At 53.9% G+C, this 21,905-nt stretch overlaps 1 protein-coding gene across 5 annotated transcripts in view; it reads left to right on the plus strand.

The window, feature by feature from the left end:
- The window catches only part of PIK3R5 (phosphoinositide-3-kinase regulatory subunit 5), a 58,270-nt gene extending 37,123 nt beyond the window's left edge, over nt 1-21,147 (plus strand). For 4 of the 5 annotated variants that reach the window (XM_080560616.1, XM_080560617.1, XM_080560618.1 and 1 more), the window contains exons 3-19: nt 2,191-2,291; nt 3,580-3,648; nt 4,364-4,502; nt 6,753-6,822; nt 8,372-8,546; nt 9,214-9,367; nt 9,883-9,966; nt 10,679-11,435; nt 11,829-11,982; nt 12,144-12,269; nt 12,546-12,671; nt 13,334-13,427; nt 14,700-14,776; nt 15,309-15,402; nt 16,807-16,889; nt 17,104-17,216; nt 18,301-21,147. In XM_080560616.1, coding sequence (XP_080416742.1) covers nt 2,191-2,291; nt 3,580-3,648; nt 4,364-4,502; nt 6,753-6,822; nt 8,372-8,546; nt 9,214-9,367; nt 9,883-9,966; nt 10,679-11,435; nt 11,829-11,982; nt 12,144-12,269; nt 12,546-12,671; nt 13,334-13,427; nt 14,700-14,776; nt 15,309-15,402; nt 16,807-16,889; nt 17,104-17,216; nt 18,301-18,442 — 2,558 coding nt within the window. In that variant the 3' untranslated portion in view covers nt 18,443-21,147. The remainder of the gene's footprint in view (nt 1-2,190; nt 2,292-3,579; nt 3,649-4,363; nt 4,503-6,752; nt 6,823-8,371; nt 8,547-9,213; nt 9,368-9,882; nt 9,967-10,678; nt 11,436-11,828; nt 11,983-12,143; nt 12,270-12,545; nt 12,672-13,333; nt 13,428-14,699; nt 14,777-15,308; nt 15,403-16,806; nt 16,890-17,103; nt 17,217-18,300) is intronic. The other variant, XM_080560620.1, reaches the window with a different exon arrangement.
- The last annotated feature ends 758 nt before the right edge of the window (nt 21,148-21,905 follow it).

Below are 21,905 nucleotides of genomic sequence, written 5' to 3' on the forward strand. Positions count from 1 at the left end.
ATCCACTGTGCATTTGCCCCAGCACCTCTGCAGGGAAGGAGCCCAGCACCTCTCCCTCCGCCCTGCTGGGCGCCGAGCAGCAGCGAGCTGCCACTGCTGCTTCCTCCTGCCTCGCTAGAAGTGAGAGGAAGGAAGGAGCCCGCGCCTTGCTCGGGCTATTTGTGCTCGTGGTCGCGCTCATGCAGGAAGCGGCGTGCTCCTCAGCTGGTGATGCACTGAGATGCGCTTTGGCTCTGCTGGGCTGGGGCTGGGCTCTTCTGGGTGCACAGCAGCTTGAAATAACCCCCAAAACCTCCCTGCTGAAGCAGGAGCGGGTGTTTGAAGGTGTTGTGTGAGCCTGAGGTCAGCAAAGCTCCCAGTGGCTCTGACCACTTCTGCTGGGACAGTTGCTTTCGTGAGCGTCTCACAGATGCTGAGGCTTTCCCTGGAGGACGCTGCACTCTAGGACAACGTTGATTTATTTGATCTGCTGCAGTCCTCCAGAGCAGAGCCACAGCCACTTTTGTAAGTCACTACAATGGCACAGAGGGAGCCTTGGAGCTGAATTACCTGGTTGCTGAGGCTATGCCCTCACTGGTCAAGTGTCACAACGTAAGGTTGCACCAAAGAACTTCGACTCATTGAAAATAAAACGTTGTGTGGCAGAGGGAGGACTCTGCAATGGGGAACAGTTCCTGCTGTGTTCCTTCTGCTGTAGGCAAGGCATGAAGCCACAGGACTCACGGGTGTCCTGATGCCTGGAGGACAAGCAAAAGCTGTTTTTGCAACCTTAGTGCTTGTTTTGCTTGTCTTACCATCAGCCTTCTTCCAGCTGCACCATGGCAGACCTCTCTCCTGCTTTAAATTCCTCATTTCACACCTAGTTAAGTGTATAAAGGTAACTTTATGGCATGAATTTGTAGCTTCTGCAGCTTGGGAATAACAGGACAACATGGCCTGTAGGTTTGTGAGGAACACCCTGTCCCCTTGCCAGCTAATGGGGTTGTCTCTTCCTTGTTAGCTCCAAAGCTTTGGTCAATGCATGTGTGTTGGTGTGTGTTATGTTTCTGTGCCACTGCATAGACCATGCAAGTGAAAAAAGGCTGTATTTATATTTGTTTTCCCTCCTTGATCACTAACCTGGCTTCCCTTCAGTGAGAGATTCTTGTTTATTCTTGGTTTTGCTTTCTGTTGACTGAGTTTGGAAAAGTCCTGATGCCGGCACCCCAAATCATGCTGTGGCTGGTGCTGAGCCGAGCAATGTCTGCACACTGTCTGCTCCTGCTGCTAACATCCATGGAGACGTGGGCCAGGAGAGACGCAAACAAGGACCCTTCCAGATGTTGATATGCTAGGTGTTTGAGATTCCTCTATAACTTCCCTCCGTGGGACTGCGTGCGGTGGCCGGGTCCACAAGGAGGATGGGGAGGATGCTGTTCCCTCCTCAGTCTGCAGATCCCGATCCCTTCTAAGCCAGCGAGCAGCCCCTCCTGCAGGACACATGGTCAGGATGAACGATGTGCCTGGTGCCTTCACGCAGGTCGTTTCCTCTAAACCGTCTGGGAGGGCTGGAGGTGGCCCCGACCACCAGGAAAAGCCACAGCTTTGGGGAGCGCCTTGGGCCATTGTCACCAGCGGGGTCCCTGCACGTGTCTGAGGAGGGAGGCCGGGGAGGTTCAGCCAGCTGGGGTGAAGGACCCTCCATCCCTTTGCAGTTCTCCTCTTTCAATACCTGGCTAACCTGGAGGGGTTTTAATGTATTTTATGACAGTTTGGTGGTGTTGAGGAGGTGGAATAAATGCTGGGCAGGCTTAGCAGTGATGCTGATGTGTTCAGCAGCTGCAGCGATGCTGCTGTGAGCTCTGACTCTGCATCTCCAGGGTCTGGCAGAGCCAGTCGGTGGGATGGGCATCACTCCTTGGCTGCAATGCAGCTGGAGGGGCTGGTGTGTGCGTGATGGGGACCTGAATTTTGCATTTGGTGCACTGGGCTGCAAGAGCACTGAGATGCTTGTTAAAAAGTGATGCTGCTGTGATAAGCACCATTTGGAGAGCTTAAATCTGTCCAGATCAAGGGTGCAAGGTTAATTTTCCTCCGTAGCAATATGACCCAGGCATCAAAAACCTTCTCCCTGACCCCTTCCCACTGCTCATCCCTCCTGCGAGTGCTTTGGGCCGGGCTGTGGGTCACTGTGCTCTGTTTCCCTTGCAGCGGGGCTGTGCCTGAACTGCTGGAGCCTGCAGGAGCTGGTGGGCCGGGATGCTGGCAACTACCTCATCCTGGTGGAGAAAATCCTCTGCAAGGCCAAGGAGGTGAGTCGGGGGCTGCTGGCTTTGGAGTGGAGCTTTGCAGATCTTGGTGGGTGATTTGGGGTTGGGTCAAAGCATTGTTAGAGCTCAGGATGTGCTCCAAAGTGATGGTGACAGCTGCCTCATGCGTCCCACCAGCTTTTGGCACGTGGGAACGGACAGGAAAGCAGCCAGCTCCCATATCTGCTCTTCAGGCAGCACTGCAGGTCCTTGGGGAAGGGTTTGGGTTTCTGCAAGCACAGCTCAGCGCCGTGCCTTCTTCAGAGCTTCCCAGGAAGCCCCGAGATGCTGGTCCAGATTGGAGCAAAGCAAAGGCTTCCCCTTGTTTTTGATGGAAACTTTGCCACTGCTCTGCCTGCAGCGCAAGGGATGGAGCCAGGGCGCTGGGGACAGCAGGCAGGGTCTGCACTGATCAGCATGGCATGGTCAAGCAAAACGGGGAGGAGAAGCATCAGTGGGGCCGATATTATCGGCTGCAATGTCCCATCACGAGCGGGAGAAGCCTGGGGCTGCCGCGGGGATGACCTGGGAGGAATCCCTTGATGTGGGAGGAAGCGGCGGTGTTTGCTGAAGCCTGGGATTCATGTGATGGGGTAAATGCTGCCTTTCATTTTGGGGGAAAGAAAGGCTGCCTAGCTAATACGTTAATATGATTACTGCTATTCCGTTTAATCTTTTTTTTTTTTTTTTTTTTATGGCTTGGATTGATCTTGTTGCGGGTGACGTTTTATTACGTTAGGGTTTATTTATGTATGTGTTTATTGCACTTTGTGCTGTGCTCGTAAACAAGGGGAGACAGTGTCCACAAGCCTGCTCTTGAGCCATCACCATGTTTCCTGATGGAATAATCCTGCTGGCTATTTACTGGAAGAGGCTGGGACAAAAATGCGTACTTGGCATCGTGCTTTGCCATGCCCTTGCAGGGGCTGGGCTGCCTGGCCACCACCCCAAACTGCCTCCTTTGAGCTTCTTCCATGAAATTTCATGCAACTCTGTGAGGATGGAGAGCATGGGAGGGCTGGGAGCTCGGCTGAAAGCTGCTTCTGGAGGCTAAAGGCAGCGTGTGCCAATCTGCCCCTCACATCTGTGAGGGTTACTGGTGCCTTAAGGGTTATTTTCTCATGGACACAAGTGGTCCCCATCTGCTGGGGATGGTGACACGATGGTGTGGGTCGGGGTGCTCAGATTCACGGTGCTGGGGGGTCTTCTGACACCAGTCCAAGGATGCTTTTGGGTAATGCTCACGGTGAGCAGCCCGGCTCATCCTTCCCCCTTGCGCTGTTTCCTACAGGTGCAAGAGAAGTGCGACTACGACCTTGTGATGCCCCTGGCTCTGCTTTTCTACTACGCGGTCCTCTGTGTAAGTCCGCTGCACGTAGCGTCGCCCCGGCCCCATGGGACAGCCACAGGTGCCTTCTGTCTGAAAGGTCCCGGCCTGCTTTGATCAGCTCATCCCCAAAAAGGTCCTGTGTGAAGCTGCAGGGAGCAGGAGCAGGCAACCGCTGCACAAGCTGAGAGAGATGAAAAGATGTGCTTCAGTGTTTTTAATCATTGCATTTAAAGATGGGTCAATGAGAAAGGGAGACAATATCTCTCTGCAGAGAAACAAATTCTTTTCGTTACCCTTTATACTCAGGCAAAATGTATGGACAATGCTAATGAAAAGGAGTAGAGCATTCACAGGAAATTGTTTTTTATTATTATTATTATTAGCACAATGCATCATTATCCCGAGGAAACCACTGCTGCCAGATCTTGCAAAAGCACAGGCTTTAACACGAGTCATCTGTATGGATCTGTGGCTGTTAAAAATAAATGGATGTACAGGCTGTGGCACGTGAGCCTGAGCCCGGAGCCTGGGGAGGTGCAGAGAGGAAGAAGCTGTTTCAGGGCTGTGCCCAGTGGGATGCTTTGGCTTTTCCTTGGAAGAAGATAGGATGTCATGGGGTGAACCCCTGCTTCCATCTGCTTCTCCTCCCCGCATTTCAGCCTAGCCCCCTCCCCCCCGTTTTTTATGCAGGGCTCCAGCCCCGGGTCCTTGCTCCCTTCCTCACCAGCTCTCCTTGTCCCCACAGGCTCCCTACATCCCACCAGGCTCTGAGCTGCTCCTGAAAGCCGCCAGCATCTACCACAGCTTCCTCACCTGGCCTGTGCCCTACTGCGACATCTTCCGTGAGCTGCTCACCTTCATCAGTGATGAGCTCAAGGCCCCAGGTAAGCGCTCCCGACCCGCCAAAGGGCTCCTGCGTGCTACTGGTCCTGCATCCCCAAAATCCCCGATCTCACGCGGGGCGCAGCCAGGTTTCTCCAGAGGAGTGCAGCAGGATGCTGGGGACGTGTTTTTTGGGGGCTGCCTTGTGTGCGAGGCAGCAGGAGCATCCCAAGGACTGTCAGCTCGGGACCGGTGTGGATTAGCAAAGATCGTAGCTGTCTGCTGGCTGCCTTTCAGTCTGGTGGGTCTTCTGCGCGGCCAAGCACGTGCCGCCCACTTCCGCCGAGCTCTGGCCTTTGCTCGAGATGCTCAGTGGTGTAACTGGGGTGATAACAGTGGGTCCATTCATCGGCATCAAGGTGGCAGGAGCCTTTGAGCCTGCCATGGCGTGGAGGTTTCCATGGGGCTGCTGACTTCCCGGCTGTGTCCTTGCAGCCGAGACGCTGCCTTGTGATGCGGCTTTGGGCACATCTGTCGGCGGCAGCAGCGCTCCTCTTAATTAAGCGCCCCTTGTAGATGTCCTGTTGTTCCCAATGGAGCAGCTCTTCCAATTATTTCTCAAAAGCCTTTTCTCCTAATCTGCCCATCTTTCCATGGCTTGTGGAGAGCTGTTATTGCACAGAGCATATTCCAGCCCCGTTTAATCCTGCACGGGGCCGTGATCTGCTCTGAGCAGGGCTGGGGAAGGCACAGATGGGCACAGGGGCTGCGGCCGAGCATGGTGCTATTTCCCCATGCCCTCGAACCAGGCAGCTGGTTTGGAGAGCCCCAGTGGGAACAAATGCAAGGTCCCTGTCCATGCAAAGCCACAAGGGGCACGTTGTCTTCATGGGTTAATCTTTTAATGAGCCAAGGGGAGATAGGGATGGGTGCCCTCCATTAAACCTCCCTTTGCAAGTTTCTAAGGAGACCCCAGCCACCACGGGAGGTCTGCCTGGGTCACCGTGCTGTGCTCAGCCTCCGGCTCGGAGCTGCAGGGCTGGTGTGGGCGTGGGGATGCTTGTCCCATGCTGCTGCAGCCACGGACTTTCCCAGTTCCTTCCTGGTCACTTATTGCTGTGACTTCGGTTCGGGCCCTGTTTGAAAGGCCTCTGGGAAAGCCCCAGCACTGAGGATGTTGCTACATCCTGCTCTTGTGTTGTCACCGGTGCCCAGGGCTGCAAAGCTGGGGACTTTGGTCCGAAGGCTTTTCCCCTCCTACAGACAAGTGGGATTCCCCCGCCTCTGCCAAAAGATGCTGCGTGGGAGGTGTTGTTGTGCGGGGCTGCGGAGCCCAGAGCCACCCCTCACCATGGCCTTTGGCCCCACTGGAGCCAAGAACTGTGAAAACGGGTCCTGTGCTGGAAGGCTGGCCGGGACCTCATGCACAGCCTCTGTGACCTGCCGTGAGGTTGAAGCAACAGCTTTTTATTGAGATGGGAGTAAATATTAACTGAGAACGAGCAGCTGTCAATATTTGACAAGAATGCAATAGCTTTTATCTGCAAACTGGGCTGATGTCTCACAAGAGTAGTGAACGCAGCCGTGTTCGGAGGGGGCCAGCAGGGATCCCTGTGGGGGCTGCCCCCCGCCCCGTGGGTGCTGCTTTGGGGCTGTCGAGCAGCACCTGGGGTGGGGACGTGGCTGCCTGTCGTGCGCAGGGTGCTGGGGCTACCTGATGCTGTAGGATCATCCCCAAGATGTCCCTTCTGCTGCTTGGGGGTGGGATGGGCTTTTCTGCTGTCCCCCCGTCACAGGGACTGCGGCTCCAGGTCCAGCAGATGTCACCTTGCTGGCACCATGGGGACAGTCCTGGGGGAGGCAGCTTGGGGATGTGGGCTGCCCGTGGTGGGCTCGGTCCTGCTGGGGGCAGGCTGGGCTCTGTCCCTGCAGAGTGCAGGTGGCTATGACCTGCTGTCTGTAAGTGACATCGAGGACGTTGAGGGGCTAAAGCAAGTGGCAGAAGCTGCTAAATATCACCGGCATGATCCAAACCAGATCCCACATCAGCTGTGGGGCAGAAGGGGCTGGGGATGGAGCAGCTCTGCCATCCTGCCCTCTGGTTCCTCTCCTGTCGCTCCCTGGCTCCTGGGCTCATCCCCCTCGCACGCTGGACATGCCTTGTCCCCAGCGGGGCTTTTGGTGCTGCCGTTCCTGCTCCAGGGTACGTCTCAGCTGGGTCAGGACAGCTTCAGGAGACAACACCGACGTGCTCATGAGGCAGGGCAGCCTGTGGTGCCCCCATCGCTCACGTCCTCTGCTCTCTCCCCTAGGGATTTCCTTCCAGAGGCTGGTGAGGACAGAGCAGGGGCTGCCTGTGAAGAACTACCAGAGCTCCACTGTGTAAGTCAGGCACTGCTGGCCTCAGTCTGTCATATCTCCACTGTTCTGTGCTACTTTTGCTGCAGCACTTGAGGAGCAGCAGCAGGGTTGCAGTGAGCAGCATCCCCAAAATAGTGGTAGGCACTGGGTAGAAGAGCTGGAGAGCAGAGCTGAACTGCAGGAAGGGCTGGGGAGAGTGACTGTGGCATTTCCACAGCTGCTGGTGAGGGTCTCTGGGCATCAAATATTGGTTATCACTGAGCGGGGATGCAGATCTGGGTGCAAACAGGTAGGGAAGGCAGAGGCTGGAGCCACCAGCCTGAGGAGGGACAGGAGTGAGCCCGTCCCAGTGCAGCAGTGCAGGGCTTGTGGGTTCAGACACACTTTGCACCTTACTCGAGGGCTGAACCTTTCTTCCTGCCAGGGCACCTCATTTGTAAATAGGAAAATGAGCCCTGGCAGTGCGTGCCCGTCCTGGCTGCAGGGCCACTGCTTGCACGGCCACCTCTGCTTGGGGCAGGATGGCTCTCCTGCTGCTCTGGCTTCTCCACGCACGCTGAACAGCTCTGGGTCTGTGTCAGCATCCCGCCCAGCCATGCTGGTGCTGCTGTGCTGCTTTCCCAGTCCAGCTGCCCTGCTCTGTACCAGCACGGGTGCAGGCACCCGTGGCTTGCAGCGAGGTGGCTGTATTTGCATAAAACCCTGAAAACCTGGCACAAAGCTGCACACAAGCTGAACCTTGGTTTTTTTTTTTTTTTTTTTGAAAGCTTGGGCCCTCTGCCTGAGCTTTCTAGAACCAAACACAACTGAGCCCACCATTAATTCAGAGCTGTGTTCACTCAGTTAGGAGCACTGTTCATGTCCATAAACCTAAGCACATGTCTGTGTGCTCTCCAGGCTACGGGCTTGGGAATTTAAAGCCTCTTGGTGTTCATGTGGTGATCCAGAGCAAAATTCCCTTTGCAGCTGAAGGCTGTGGCTCTGGTCTCCAGCAAGGGCAGAGCAGGCAGCCTTGGGGGTGGCAGAGCAGGAGGAGGTGAGCTCTGGGTGGAAGGGCTTCCCCTGAAGCCTCCCAGCCTCACGTGTTTTCCTCCAGAAGCTCTTACCAAGGACATCGTGGCTGGTACCTGCACCATCTCGCTGCTGGAGTCCTTCAGATAGCTTAAAGCTTTGCAGCACCTTAAAGCTCAGCAGGGATGCTCCAAGGTTCACCCTGAAAGGGAAAATATTTTGGGGGCCCCTCGCATCTTCTGCTCCCACCTCCTTCATCACGCATGCTGGATGTCCACTTAGGCCGACCAGCAGCTGGGCTGGAGCCCTTCCAGGGCTGACCGAGCAACCATTGGGCTGGCAATATTGCAGGAGAGGTGGTGCCGGGGGTGCACGCAGCAGCAGGACGGAGGATGCCCACCCTTCCCTGCGCCCAGCAGCGGGGCTCTGGCACCCCTGCGCCGCCCCAGCTGCAGTGGATGCGAGGGGACACTGCCATCTAGCGTGAATTTCTGCAGGACAGCGTGCCACCAGCACCGCAGCCTGGCTGCCCATCTCACCGCCTTCCCCGTGTCCCCAGGACTGTGCTGCTGCTGAACCGTTCCGAGGTGCAGAGCGAGTTCCTCTCCATCGCCGAGAAGCTGAGCGGCACGGAGCCCCCGCGGCACGCCACGCTCGTCCTGCTGCTGGAGCACCTCTACCAGGCCACCTTCGGCACCCGCTGCGACCTGGACAGCCTGCGCCGCCTCCTGAAGGTGGGCACGGCCTTTCCCTTCTCTTCTCGGGGTAGACCTCGGGTCTAGGCTCCAGTTTTGTCTTCCTGGCCCTAACTGGGGAGAGAAAGAACCTCCCCCCTTGTTGAAATGCAGCAAAAACTTGCTTTGACCAGAGAAACACTTTGCTTTGGTGTCTGTGGGAGGCAAATACTTCTAGTAAAACCCTTTAGGTGTGTTCCAGTGCGTGTGAAGTGAAAAGGGAGGTGCTCGTTCTTTCCCCCTGGTTTTTAGTGACAGGATGCACGGGAAGGGCTCAGAGCTGCATCAGGGGAGGTTTCAAGACAGCAGGAAAAAGTGCTTTACCGAGAGGGTCAGACACTGCAGCAGGCTTCCTAGAGAAGTGGTTGATGTCCCGTGCCTGGCTGTGTGTAAGAGCTATTTGGACGATGCTCTTAATGGCAAGTGTTAGCTTTGAGTCTGCCTCAAAGCAGTCTGTAGATTTGGCGATCTTTGTAGGTCCCTTCCCACTGGAACTTCCTGTTCTATTTTTTATTTTTTTTTCATTTGCATAAGATTTGGAGGAATTTGAGTGGGTAGCAGAGGGAGAGGGACTTAGTGATTTCGACTCGGTGACCTCCCCCAAAGACCCGTGCTCCCCTCCCCGGAGGTGCCCCCTCCATCTCAGCCTCTGCTCTTCTCAACCCAGGCCAAGCCACTGGAGGAGCTCTCCGAGGTCTACGCCAGCGCCGCCGAAGCCCAGGAGATTGCGGCCGCCAGCAGCGACCCCACGCTGGCCCAGGAGCAGCTGCAGTGCGTGCTGCGGGACCTCGCCGGGGCGGCCGCCCTTCCTGCCATCGCGGGTGAGAAGCCCCCGCGCCCCCCTTGCCACTGGGTTTGGTGCCGGTTTGGCACCAGCCGTGGGCTCCCCTGCGCTGGGAGCTGCGCTTTGAAGTGCGAAATCCTGTTTTGTGCAAAGCTGCGACCTAGCACAGCAGTAAGAGGGGAAAAAAAAAAAAAAAAGCCCAGGCCCTATTTCATAACCACGTGATGAGCCAGAATTTTTTTCTCATCTTTCATTAAAACAACAACAAAAGCCACCTCCAGCCTTTGTGGGTGAGATGAGAACATTCAATCAGAAACTGGCTGTAGCAGTGATGTCTGCCGGCGGCTCTTAGAGGTGTGAAACATCCCCGTGTCCCCGCTGCGTGACTGCATGGGACAGCGACAGCGTGCTGCTCAGCGTGATCTGGGCTGCCCAAATTAGCTGCCAGGGTGGGCAGCATCTCCCCCAGGACTGCTGCATGCCTCCTGTGCTGTGCTCGCAGCACGGGGAGCGTCCCCGCAGGCTGACTCCTCTCCTCTCCTCTCTCCCCAGGGGATGCTCAGCCCCGCAGGCTCCAGCCCATCCCCATCCCCGCCGCCCGCTGCTACACTTACAGCTGGGACCAGGATAACTTCGGTAAGTGGAGAGGGGCCCCATCACCCTGTAGGGAGCTCCCCTGCGAGGAGTAAAATGTGACAAAAAGTCTCCCTGCAGAGGGGCTTTGTGTCCTGAGACCCCTTGGATGCTGCAGCTCTCTGGGGTGCCCAAGGAGGGGGTTCTGGCCGGGCAGGAGGTTTTGCCGTGCTCTCAGCCCGACCACAGCAGTTTTTCAGGGGAAGTGTGGCTTCCCCTTCTGCTGAGCTGGTTTCTCTGGCTTCCCCATTCCTGGAAGACCTTTTCTGGTCCCAGGAAAGTTGAGCATCTGTTGCCCACTGGCCTCAGCATGCTGAACCTGCTCTCTGGCTTGGGCTCTGCTGCCTCCCTGACTGTTCATTTGGGCTTTGACTATCAAAGCACCTAAACCCCTTGCCTCTCTTCTGCTCTCTGGTTAAACCCAGGTCGGATTTGGGGTGCACTGGGAAATCTGCGTGGGAAGGAAGCAAAGCCCCAACCGCTGTTTGCTTTTTGAGAACCCAAACAGAACCTGACCTCAGACAAGTTTTGTTTTGTCATCAAATATAAGCACTTTGTGAAAATCTAAAAATGCTCAGGGGTAGGTTTTTGGCCCTCAGTTTGAATCCATGTGGGGTTAAGGAGTGTTGGCCATGCTGCAGGAGGGTCGTTGTCTGGGGTGTCCAGTTTCCAACAGAGCCCATGCCAGACCTGATCTCCCTCCTGTGCCTTTCAGATGTCCTCAATGATGTCCTCAGCAAGGAGTGCAACATTGTCGAGCCTGTGGCCTCGGAGAATGAGGAGGATGAGGAGGAGGAGGAGGAAGAAGAGGACGTGGAAACAGACGGCTGTTCCCCAGAGCGGGACTCGCTGCTTTCCCCCATCTCCACCATTTCCAAAGACTCCATGTACTCGGCGCTGGCAGAAGAGGGACCTAAGCACTCACGCATGTCCCTCTTCACCGCTTCCAAGGACTCCATCTCAGAGCTGACAGTGGTCTCCAGAAAGTCCTTGCGGTCTTTTGTCTCCAGCCTGAAGGACTGCATGGACAGTGGGTACGCGGAGGACAGTGACGAGAGCTCTCTGGACACGGCTGGGCGGCCAGAGCTGAAGGTGGAGAAGCCCCACCACAAATACAGACACACGCTGACCAACAAGATCTACAAACTGTTCAAAAGCAAAAGCCAGCTGGTCCTGAGGAGGGACCTGAAGGGCTGCCCGGACACGGGCTCGCTCCCGCTGCGCCGTGCCGAGAGCCTGTGCCACCCCCAGGCCAAGCACCGCGTGCTGGCGCGCTCCCGGCGCGCTCACTCGCTGCCGCAGCACGTTCTGAGCCAGCGCCTGCAGGCACTGCACGCCCCACGGCTCCTCAGCCTGCCCCGACGGCCCTTCCTCAGCTACGACGAGGACGCCAAGGTGTCCACCCTGCGCGTGGTGGTCTTCGGCTCCGACCGCATCTCAGGGAAAGTGGCCCGAGCCTACAGCAACCTCAGGTGAGCTGGGTGGCATGGGGACCTGGCTGCAGGTGTTCAGCCCTTGGTGTCTCACTGGTGGGGTCACCAGAGTCCCGGCTTTGGGGTGGCTGCTGCCTTCGAGCAGGGCTCCCCGGTGCTGAGATGTGGCAGGGGACATCCGGCTGCCCTTGTCTGGAGGAGGAAGTGATGAGGACACTTACTGCTGGATGGCACTGCCATTAAGTCAGTGAGGCACAGAGGTGTCCTTGTCCACATGCCATGTGCTTTCGTGTTCCTTCCATCGCTGCCTTGCTCTGGAAGGGGACAGAACCCTCCAGGTGCCACCAGGGTCTAATTCTGCACCTCATGTCCTGCCTTGCCGGGATGTGCCGGAGGACTTTGCTCACCCAGCCCTCTCCCATGTTCTCCTAGGCTGAAGGAGAGCACCTGCCCCACACTGACAAGGTACTTCAAGCTGCAATTCTTCTACATCCCCGTCAAGAGGAGCTGCCTGGCTCCAACGGCCCCGCTGACACATCCTCCTCCGTCCCCAGGGGACCTGCAGCTCCGGGCTTTGGCACAGGCAGTAGGTGTCCTGCTCACCATGGGGCTTGTGGTGCCACCAGCACTCTGCTTGTCCCACCAGCAGGCCAGGCAGGGGGAGTGCTGGGGGCTCCTCCACCAGCCCCAAGAGATGGGAGAGGAGCATGGAGGACCCCGGGGTGACCCCGCTGTGTCTGGTTTCAGGAGTCCACCTTGGCTGGGGTGGAGAGCAGCACCAACGACATCTCCCACTACATCGGCATGTTGGACCCGTGGTACGAGCGGAACGTTCTTGGGCTGATGAACCTGCCCATGGATGTCCTGTGTCAGGTATGTGTGTACCGGGTGGTAGGGCCTGGTGTCCCCCTTCTTGGTGTCCCCCTTCCCTGCGGAACAGCCCCATCTGCTTAGTGCTGGGCCACCATGCAGTGGCCTGAACCTGTACAGCAGGCTGCGCTCCGTGGGCATGCGATGGAGATGGAGATGGGTGCCTATGGTGACCAGTAGGAGGGCTTCCATCCCCAGGGGAGTGAGATGGGCAGTTGATGGTGCTGGGCTGTGGGTGCCACGAACCCCGTCAGGGTTGTGACTCACCCCTCACTGCAGTCTGCCAAGCCGGAGGCTGAGCCCCAGGGGGACTCGCAGGAGCAGCTGCCCATCCTGGCCGACATGATCCTCTACTACTGCCGCTTCGCCACGCGCCCTGTCCTGCTGCAGCTCTACCAGACGGAGGTAGGCAAAGGGGATCAGCACCATCTTAGCACTGGGAAAGGGGTCTTCTGCCTGTGCCACCAATGTGGGGCCTGCCTGGGGAGAGAATGTGGGTATGGCACAGCCGCCTTGTGCTGGTGAGGCCAAGCTTGGTCTCCTCATGTCTCCCGGGAACCTTTGCACGTGAGCTCACAGCGCTTTGGCTGGTGCTGCTGGCTCAGGGATTGAGGGTGAAGGTCCTGCCCAGACAGTTCTTAACTGACACGAGCAGTTTTCCATCCAAACGCCTTTCCCCACAATGCAAGAGGGACTGCTGGCAGGTCATTCACATTTCTGGAAGTTCCTCTGGTGCCCTGCTTTCCAGCCAAGCCCCTCCACAAAGCCCATTCTCCGTACCTGCTGTGTGCCCAGAGGGAAAGGTTTCACTTGCACCACTTCTGCAGTTGTGGCTTTGGCGGCCCACTTGCTGGTGGTCTGTTAAAACAGCCTGAGGTGTAGCTAGAGGCGAGTGCCACCCAAGGCAGTGGTTGAAAAGTGTATTTTGAAAGCTCAAAGGACTTGCCCAAACTGACCTGTTTTCAGGTCAGGAGCAAGAAGGGCAGGTTGCATCCCCCAGCTCCATGGCCCTGTGAGGTCTCCTCACCACCACATCTCCTCCATCTCTCCTCTTCTCCCCCTGGCAGCTCACCTTCATAGGGGGGGAAAAGATGACCGAAGTCTTCATCCACTCCCTCGAGCTGGGCCACTCAGCAGCCACACGGGCCATCAAGGCTTCAGGTCTGTAACCCATGTGCCGTGCGCTGCTGCAGCCTTGGGGTGGGAGTCTGCAAACCGCCAGGGTGGGCGATGACTACTGGGGGGCTGGAGGGAGCCTGCCCAGGGGCTTTGGCACCACACATGGGCTGCAAGAAGTGTCTGAACCCGGGCTGCAACGTGAGCAAAGATGCAGATATGTTTTCACAAATTTGGAGTTGAACCATCATGGTTCTTGTGTTCCTGTTCAGGAGCGAAGCTGTGGCAGTGCCTTGCTCTTTTACTTCTGCTAACTTTCCAGGTGTAATAGCCATAAAGCAATTTCAAGCCTTTTTTTTTTTTTTTCCTGCTCATCAGCACCTGGCCAAGTGCAGCTCTTCATCTTTTTCATGCTTTGTTGTTTATGCTTTGTCCAAGAGCATCATTTATCCCTCATTCCATTTCCTTAGATTATTGGGCAAAGCAATGTTTGTGAGTGTGCTTGGAGCCTTCCTGCAAGGAAGATCATGCACTTTTAAACTAGAAATTTATAAAAGTATTAGAGATAGAAGTGATGACAGAAGCATCTGCTTGCAGTGTGGTCTTCAGCTCTCTTGTGGGTACCAAGGACCGCACGCCGCCTGGTGCAGCTTGCAGAGACATCTCATGGCCAACCAACGTACTGCATTCAAACACACTGCTTGATATTGTTAACCAACTGCTTTTCTGTGAGCTCGCCTTGTCTTTCTGAACAGAGCTCATAAAATATCCTCCACATAAAGTGTCACCACCCTACTGTCCCAAAATACAGACTTGGCCAGGACCTCTTCCCAGTAACTCATGAAACCACCAATCTTTTCTGACTTTGAGTTTTCCTTTGGTTGTCTGGCAGCACGCTACTTAACATCTGCAAAAAATTATCCAGGAAAAAAAAAGTTAGTAAGTGTCGGGCACAGTATTTCAAGGCTAATTAAATGTGGGCACAAATATGCCCTGAAAAACAGGAGCTGTGTTAGCAATGCAGCCTTTTATTGCTTTGTGTTTTCCCTGGAGCACTGACCCTGCTGCACTGGCTTAGCCAGCACCGCTTTCAGTTTGCAGAGCTGCTTGTTGTGCTTTGTGCTGTAACTTCTGCACTAGAATAATTGCTTTCCGGCAGCTTTTAAGCCACCTTTTTTCTTTTTTGCTCCGCAGCTGTGTTCAGCAAACCACGATTTTTCCCTCCCTGTAGGTGCCAAGTGTGCTGCTGTATCAGTAGCCCTCTGAAAACTGGGGAGAAAAGTCCACCGAGTGACATTTGCTCCTTGTTTTGTGCAGGTCCGGGCAGCAAAAGGCTGGGCATAGATGGAGACAGAGAAGCAATCCCACTAACACTACAGATCGCCTACAGCAAGGTGAGTGCCTGGGACTTACGCAAGGACAAATGTGGCAGAAAACCAGTTAAGTACTGCCCAAACTTGTCTCGGCTGGGGCTAGCAGAGACAGACACTGAGAGTGTGCTGAAGGAGTCCTGATCCAAGCCTGGGGGAGACAAAATCAAGCTAATTGTCTACTTACTGGCTAATTGGAGATGGCTTTCCAATCCTGAGAAGCCCAGTAAAACAGGGAATGTGCAGCCAGCTCCCATAGACTGGACATGTACTGGCTGCCAGTTTACACTGGTAGACTTGGCTTCCAGGGAGCAATCTCTTGCCGATCACAGCAGTCCCTTTTTTTTTGTTTTGTTTTTGTTCCTTCTTCAATTATTTAATATTAACCCTGGACAATTTTTGTATTGCTAAGGTTAAAAGAATTTTAATGCCTACTCAAACTTTGTGCAGCCCCAGGTAAAACCAGATCAGGGCTAGCCCAGCCAAAGGGTTGGGTTGGGAAGTAGGGCGGCAGCCTGGAGCACGGCATCTCACGGGCTTCGGTTGGTCTCTGCAGACAGCTGTCAGTGGAAGAAGTCACTGGAATGATGTGGAGAAGGTCTGCACATCCGTCAACCTCAGCAAAGCCTGCAAGAAGTACGAAGAGCTAGGTGGGTAGAGCTGGTCTTTGTGGCTTTGTGTAGGAAGCAATGGGAGGGATAGACAGAGCCAGAGGACAGATGAGAGCCACGCTGGATCTTCCAGCCAGAGCACAGCGGGAATGTGTGCATGCAGAAAATATGTGGGAGATGCCCGGTGTTCCCTGGGGCATAAGATGCTGTTCTCCTTGGCTCTCCTTAGTGCCACATCTGGGATGAAGGATGTTCGGCTTCTCATTATCCTGAAGCTTCCAGCTGGGAAATCTTTTGTTGGGTTGGGTTGTCCATCAGAGAGGAGTCTATTGCTAAATCAAGTCAGACCGAGGGAGGGGGTGCTTGTCCTGCCACTGTGGCTGTGCCCTGCGGCCAGCTGTCAGAAGGCACTGGCAGGGCTGCTGCTGCAGCTTGGTTTCCTTCCTGCACTTGGAGATAGCTGCCTGCTATGTGGGTTTGTTTCATCATTTCTTTTTTTTTTTTTCTGTTCTGGTTCCCAGTGGGCTATGAATAAAGCTTTGAGCCTTTTAAAGGCAGCAAGGCTTTAGTCTCTTAGTGTGCTGATTTAGAAGCAATATCGGTTTATTCTTGCTGGAGCTCTGTTGTTCTAGCAATCAGACACCCAGTTCTGAGTAAACTGAAGATTTTTTTAAATTCCTCTTTCTTCGTGCACTTTATGTGCGACAAATTTATATCTGTGAGCAGAGCAGTCAGGGAAAATGACTAAAAAATCTACCAAATAAGCTACCACACGGCTCCTATGTGCCCTGTGGAGCTCAACCTAAACTTCCATCCCTCCTCTTGGTGCCCCATCCACAAAGCCATGCAAACAACCTTGGAAAAACCCCAGCAGGATTTAATTGCTCATCTCCTCTGTGTATTTCGAGTTGGGTGTTTCTGTGCTAGTTTAGAAGCTTCACTTGCACTGCCAGTGTGGTGGGCTTGTTTCAGGGCATGGGGAGAAACTCCCACGCTAGGGAGAAGCTTCCCCTTCGTGAACCTCCTTCCTTACAGGAGAAACCTGGTCTCCTGGCTCATCTCTGTCAGCTTTCACACTCAGCAGTTTGACCACAGGATGTCACTGTAATTCCAGACATGAAAAAGCATCTCCAAGGCGCCTGTAGGAAGGGCCACGGTGGGAGAGATAGAATTTCCTCATCATGATGGGGCAATGGTTTTTCTCATGTTTAGTTGCTAAGATAGCTAAATGTTCTTTGCTGCTATGTTTGGAAGATTACCTCTGTCTAATTGCTTTCTTACCATGCGGGTTCTCATGGGTGAGGGAAAGCTACAGGCATGCTGTATTTCCCTGAAGTGGGGTCCTGCTGGGAGCCACTGGTTCTGGGATGCTTTGATGGGCAGAGGGACTGCCTGGGTTCCCACCAGAATCCTTGAGTGATAAGAGTTTGCTTTTTGTTACAGCCTCAAAGACAGAGTGTCTCAACTTGACCATGACAGAGGTGGTTAAAAGGCAAAACTCCAAATCCAAAAAAAGTTTCAATCAGGTAACTCAAGTCATGGTGCTTTTACATTTGGTAAAAAAACAAAGGTCAGCCTGGCTCAGCTGGGAGGGAGACGGGGCAGGAGAAGGAGTTTGAGACCTGGGGAGCAGTCAGTAACTCCTTGGGGGACCCTGTTGGCCACCAGTTTTGTGTTGCCCTGCACAGGGTTAATGTACAGAGCCTGGCAGCTCCTTCACTTGGACTCTCTTTCTATCAGCAGCTCAGCGTGTCCCAGATAAAAGTAGACAAGGTCCAGATTATTGGTGTCCAGTCCTCCTTTGCCGTGTGCCTGGACCAGGATGAGCAGAAGATCCTGCAGAGTGTGACCAGGTAAGATCTGCAATGTGGCAGGCTGCCTGATGCAGTCAGCGCTCCCAGAATGGTGCACCCTCTTCATAAGGACTTAACCTCAACATACGGGTGGCCAAGAGTGGGGGACAAGGTCCTGAGCACCGTGGTGTGTTTATGCCAGATGCCCAAGCTGGCATGTCATAGCTTCAAGCTCTGTAGTGCAGCTGAGCTCAGGTGGGATGGCTGGTCCTGCTCAGATCCCAGCAGTATTTCACCTTTTATGACTGCCAACGTTTAAATGGTGGTCCCCAGTCAGCTGTTCAACTGCATGAAGACAGATTGTTCAGCAAGACAGAGGAAAGTCATGTAAAGTAAATGAGGTACCTGGAGAGCACTGAGTGTATGAGCAGAGCCTTCAGCTTCTAAACCTCATTGGGATCCTCCATCAGCTTTAACATACCTATTGCAAAAGGACCCCATGATCTTCACGGGTGAGACTGGGGTAGATGGAGCAAGAATTGTTCATTTGATTGTTCATCCATCAGTTGTGTCCCCAGGGCACCAAGCTGGCTCGCTGAGGATGGGGTTTGGAAACTCACTGGAGGCAACATGTTTCTGTGGGCACAAAGAGATCCAACCAGCAGATCCACTGGTCTTAAAAATGTGCAAGCATTCTAATTTCTCCATCAGGGGGAGCGGAGCTCTGCAAAGTTATGCTGCCTAAAATGGAAAGAGATTTCAGATGTTACTTCTTAAATTTCTTAAATAGGAAATTTTCTTTAGGAGCTTAACTTGTTTGCTGTGCAACCCAAGAGACTAATGTGATAGTTTAGTGCAAGAAATGCAACAGGAGCTATTGCCACTTCTCCAGAACAGGGGGGATGCAAAAGTTCTTATTTTCCCTAATGAGTTTCAGAAAATGCCCTGTGTGGTTACTTCTCCTCTAGATCCCAATCAGAGCTAGCATATAGGACCCGAACTCTGGGCATTCCAACTCCAGTCCTGCACTGATTAAAGATTGCACTGATTCCCATTTGTTTGCAAAGTTTCTGCTGCATCCCAAGACCCTGGTTCTCAACCACACACCTTGCTTACATCTTGGCTTCTTTTTATTCCCTTACAGGTGTGAGATCTCTGTGTGCTACAAACCCCGGGACAGCGATCCCTTTGCACTGAGCAGGTCCTCTTCGACTGCCCAGGACCCTTCTGAGTTCCATTCTCTCCTGTGTTTACCCATTTCCACCTTCAGTGGAGCACTGCCGTAGAAGAACCGTGCCCTCTCAAGACCAGACTCGCATCCAACACTGAAGTAGCAGCAGGAAAGGGAAGCTGACTGTCCCCTTTAGGGCTGGATACTCAGCCACTCTTGCCCAAGACATCCTGCAGTCTGAAGAGTTTGCGTGGTGACTGAGCTGCTCCTGGTCTGGGCTTGGCCCATCCTTTGGAAATGGGAATGTTGGTGTCAGGTTCCGGTACTTCTCAGGATTCCTTGGGAGGAAAGTGGCTTCCTTGAGATCTCCACCTGGTTCAGCAGACTGCCAACATCGGGATTGAGAGGGAGAGGCAAGGACAGTGACATTTTCCTGCCAGCAAATGGTGCTGTGGCTGTACTCGACAGTGACTGCAAGGCCATTGTGATCTTGGGCGAGCTGGTATGGGGGGGGGGGGGGGGGGGGGGACACGACATGTTCTGGAACGTGGATGTCCGTGGGTGTAGCTGGCCTTCTGTGCATGTGGATTTGACCACCCAAACGATGTCCTGATGACTTTTCACCTGTAACAAGTCAGAGATGCTTGGGGTAGTTCTTTGGGGATAGGGACAGTTTTTCTCAGGGTTTGCTTTAAATTGCGAGTGATGGGCATCTTGAAGAGAAACAGCACAAAGCAGAACAACCCAGCTGGGGCCAAAAAGAGCCCAGCAAGGGTTGTAGACTGCTGCTTGTGTCCCAGTGAATCCAGTGCAATAGGCCGTTCTGGGACATGGGTGGCTTGTCGTGCATATGTGTGTTTACTGTAAATCCAGGACCTGCAGGAGATGAACTTCCACTTTCTGCAGAATTTCAGAGTTCATCCAAGAGGGAGAAGGACTCCCTGTTCAGGCTGTGTTCTTGCGTCCTGCTCACCAGCACTGATTGCAAGAGACATCACAGAGGCTGAACACTCAATAGTTGCTTGAGATAGAGCAGGAACCATGCTCACACTCATAGGAGGGAGGGAGGTACTGGGAAAGCCACTAGGATTGCCTTAAGCTCACCTGACTGGGTGGCTTTGGTAGAGAAGAACCCAGCACCAAAAACACTAGTGACACTTGCAAGCAATGATAGTATTTGAGATCCCTTCTTCCCTGCAAAGGGAGGTTTCTCCCTCTCTTCCTTCTCTCTGCAAGGCTGTAGGTACAGAAAGGTGCAATAGCTGGGTGTATTTAAAGGTATTCTGACCCCAGGAGCAATAAATGAGGCTGGAAAAGCCTTGCCTGGTTTCATAGCCCTCAGGGTTTCTCATTTAGTTGTTGGTCATTGCACTAATGATGGCTGGCAGAAGAGCATGCTGCCTGCTGCAGGCTACAAGGATCCTGATGCCGAGGATGTGCTCCCTGGGATGCATCTGGAAGGGACCCTCCGTGCTGCTGGGGCTGCAGGGCTCAGCCATGGTGAGATCAGCTCCATGTGGGTCCCTCGCTCCTCCAGAATATGGGGCTTGGCCAGCTCTTAGCACTAGTTAGAATGAGGCTGGGCTCTGTCCCCGAGGGCTGTTGGCACAGCAGCAGGGTCCCCTTGGTGGTGACCGCGTGGAAGGTTGAAGCTGCCAGGGAAAGGGCCAGAGCCCCCGGGCACTTCAGTTGCCTTGGAGGAGCATGGGTCAGGCTTGTTTGCTGCATTCCTCCACTTCCCTGCTGGAAGGGTTTTGCGGATCCCTCTGATGGGACTGCTGGTCCTGGCCTTGCTGTTTGCTGGACCTAATTGCTACCCCCCCGCCTCTGCTGCTGCCTGGGCACAGCCGGCAAACATCTGGGGCTGGGAAGGTGCCAGCTGGCTCTGCGTGTCCTCAGCAGCTCGGGATGCAACTTCTGCTGCTGACCAGAGAGTGAGACAGGAACATGCTCCCGAGGCCTCTATGCTTCATCCTCCTACCTGAATAGGCCATCCCAAGGATGGTGTTGCCTTGTGGACTCCCAGGAAAGACCTCATGCAAGGCCAGGCATCTCTGGAAGGTGTGCAGGTGCTCTGGCCCCACTGTGGTGTAAAGCCAGCTTGGACTCCAGGCAAGGACCCCCCTTCTCTGGCCCTGCAGTGACTCTGGGAGCACCCATCCTCTCCTACATGGAGCTGTGACCTTGCTCACAGTAGGGACACCAAGCCACTGCTGGGTGATGTGGAAAAGTATGCTGAGGTCGCTGCTGGGCATCTCTCCTGCACATCACTAAGTCCAGTAGGCTCAAGGGATCAGAAACAGATTTGAATAGCTCTTTCCACCCACTTGGAAAAAGTTTTCCCACTGACTTTTAATTCCCAGACAGGTTTGTGTGCATCATTTGAAATGGGGCTGAAATTTGACAGCTGTTTTATTTTTTGTTGTTGTTATTCAATACATTAAAATAGCACCTTATCCTGTCAAAACATTTCTATTTGTGATCTTGATATCCGTGGCTAAATATATCCCTGCCGCTGTTAATGATATAAACCTCTTTGGCTTCAGCTGGCCCTACAGAAATACTAGAGAAGAGAGTTTCCACACACTGGGGAGGAAAAACAAGCACAGGCTCTAGGGACTCATAATCCTGGCTCATTTTTTGACCTCTGATGCTTTCTGGAAATGAAAAGAAGGAAGTCAGAGGTTCCTTCAGGCCAACCTTGTACATACGTGCAGCCTCACCAAAACTGTGTCATGTCTGTGCTGATCTGTAAAATACTGTTCAAAGAACTTTTAACATAATTGTAAGATATTAAATGTTGATTTATTTCAAGTACAAGTACAGTGTTTGTGTCGAGTAATTCCCAGTGCAGAAGGCACGGCTCCCATCTCCACTTGGAGGGCACCCAGACCTTTGCAGAGCAGTCAACCCGAGAGCAGGAAAAAGCTCATAAAGCCACCGGGTTCGTGAGCCTGGTCCCAGAGGGCATGACACGGAGACCTGCAGCGGCTAATTGAGCTCCTGTTGTGCCAGTAAAAAGCAGTTTTTGGTGCTGTAAATCCAAAACTAGCTTCATGTTGAATTAAGGAGGAAAGCTGGCAGAGCCTGTGCGCGCAAGGCGTGGTCTGTGCATAGCCGTCCCTCCTAGGAGGCTCCCTGGCCTCTTCTGGGTTGCTCTGCAGAGGTACATGAGCTGTGCTGTGGCCAGGCACCATGGGCAACGTCCCTGTGGGCAGGGTTTGCCCAGCAGTGGGATATTGGGTTTATTGCAGAGCCCTTCTACATCTTCAGGGATGCAGGCTTTGCAGATGAAGCCGCTGCTGCTGGCAGAGCTCTGAAATACAAAGTGGCACTTGCAAATATCCTGCTGTCTCAGAAGTCACCCTTCCCTTCCTGCGATATTCAAGGAGAGAGGCTTAGTTGGTAGGGGTGAGGGCCAGTGTGTTGTATGTGCATACACAACCAGAGAGAAGTCATGTCAGAACAGATAAGAATAACTTCTGCTAATCAGCACTTTGCTATGAATTACCTATTTTTTTTTCACTGATTAGAGAACGGCAAAAAGTGTTTATTTTTTTTTTTTTAAATCAAAGAGT

This window comes from Anser brachyrhynchus (assembly GCF_964034855.1).
Source record: "Anser brachyrhynchus genome assembly, chromosome: 18".
NCBI lineage: Eukaryota > Metazoa > Chordata > Aves > Anseriformes > Anatidae > Anser > Anser brachyrhynchus.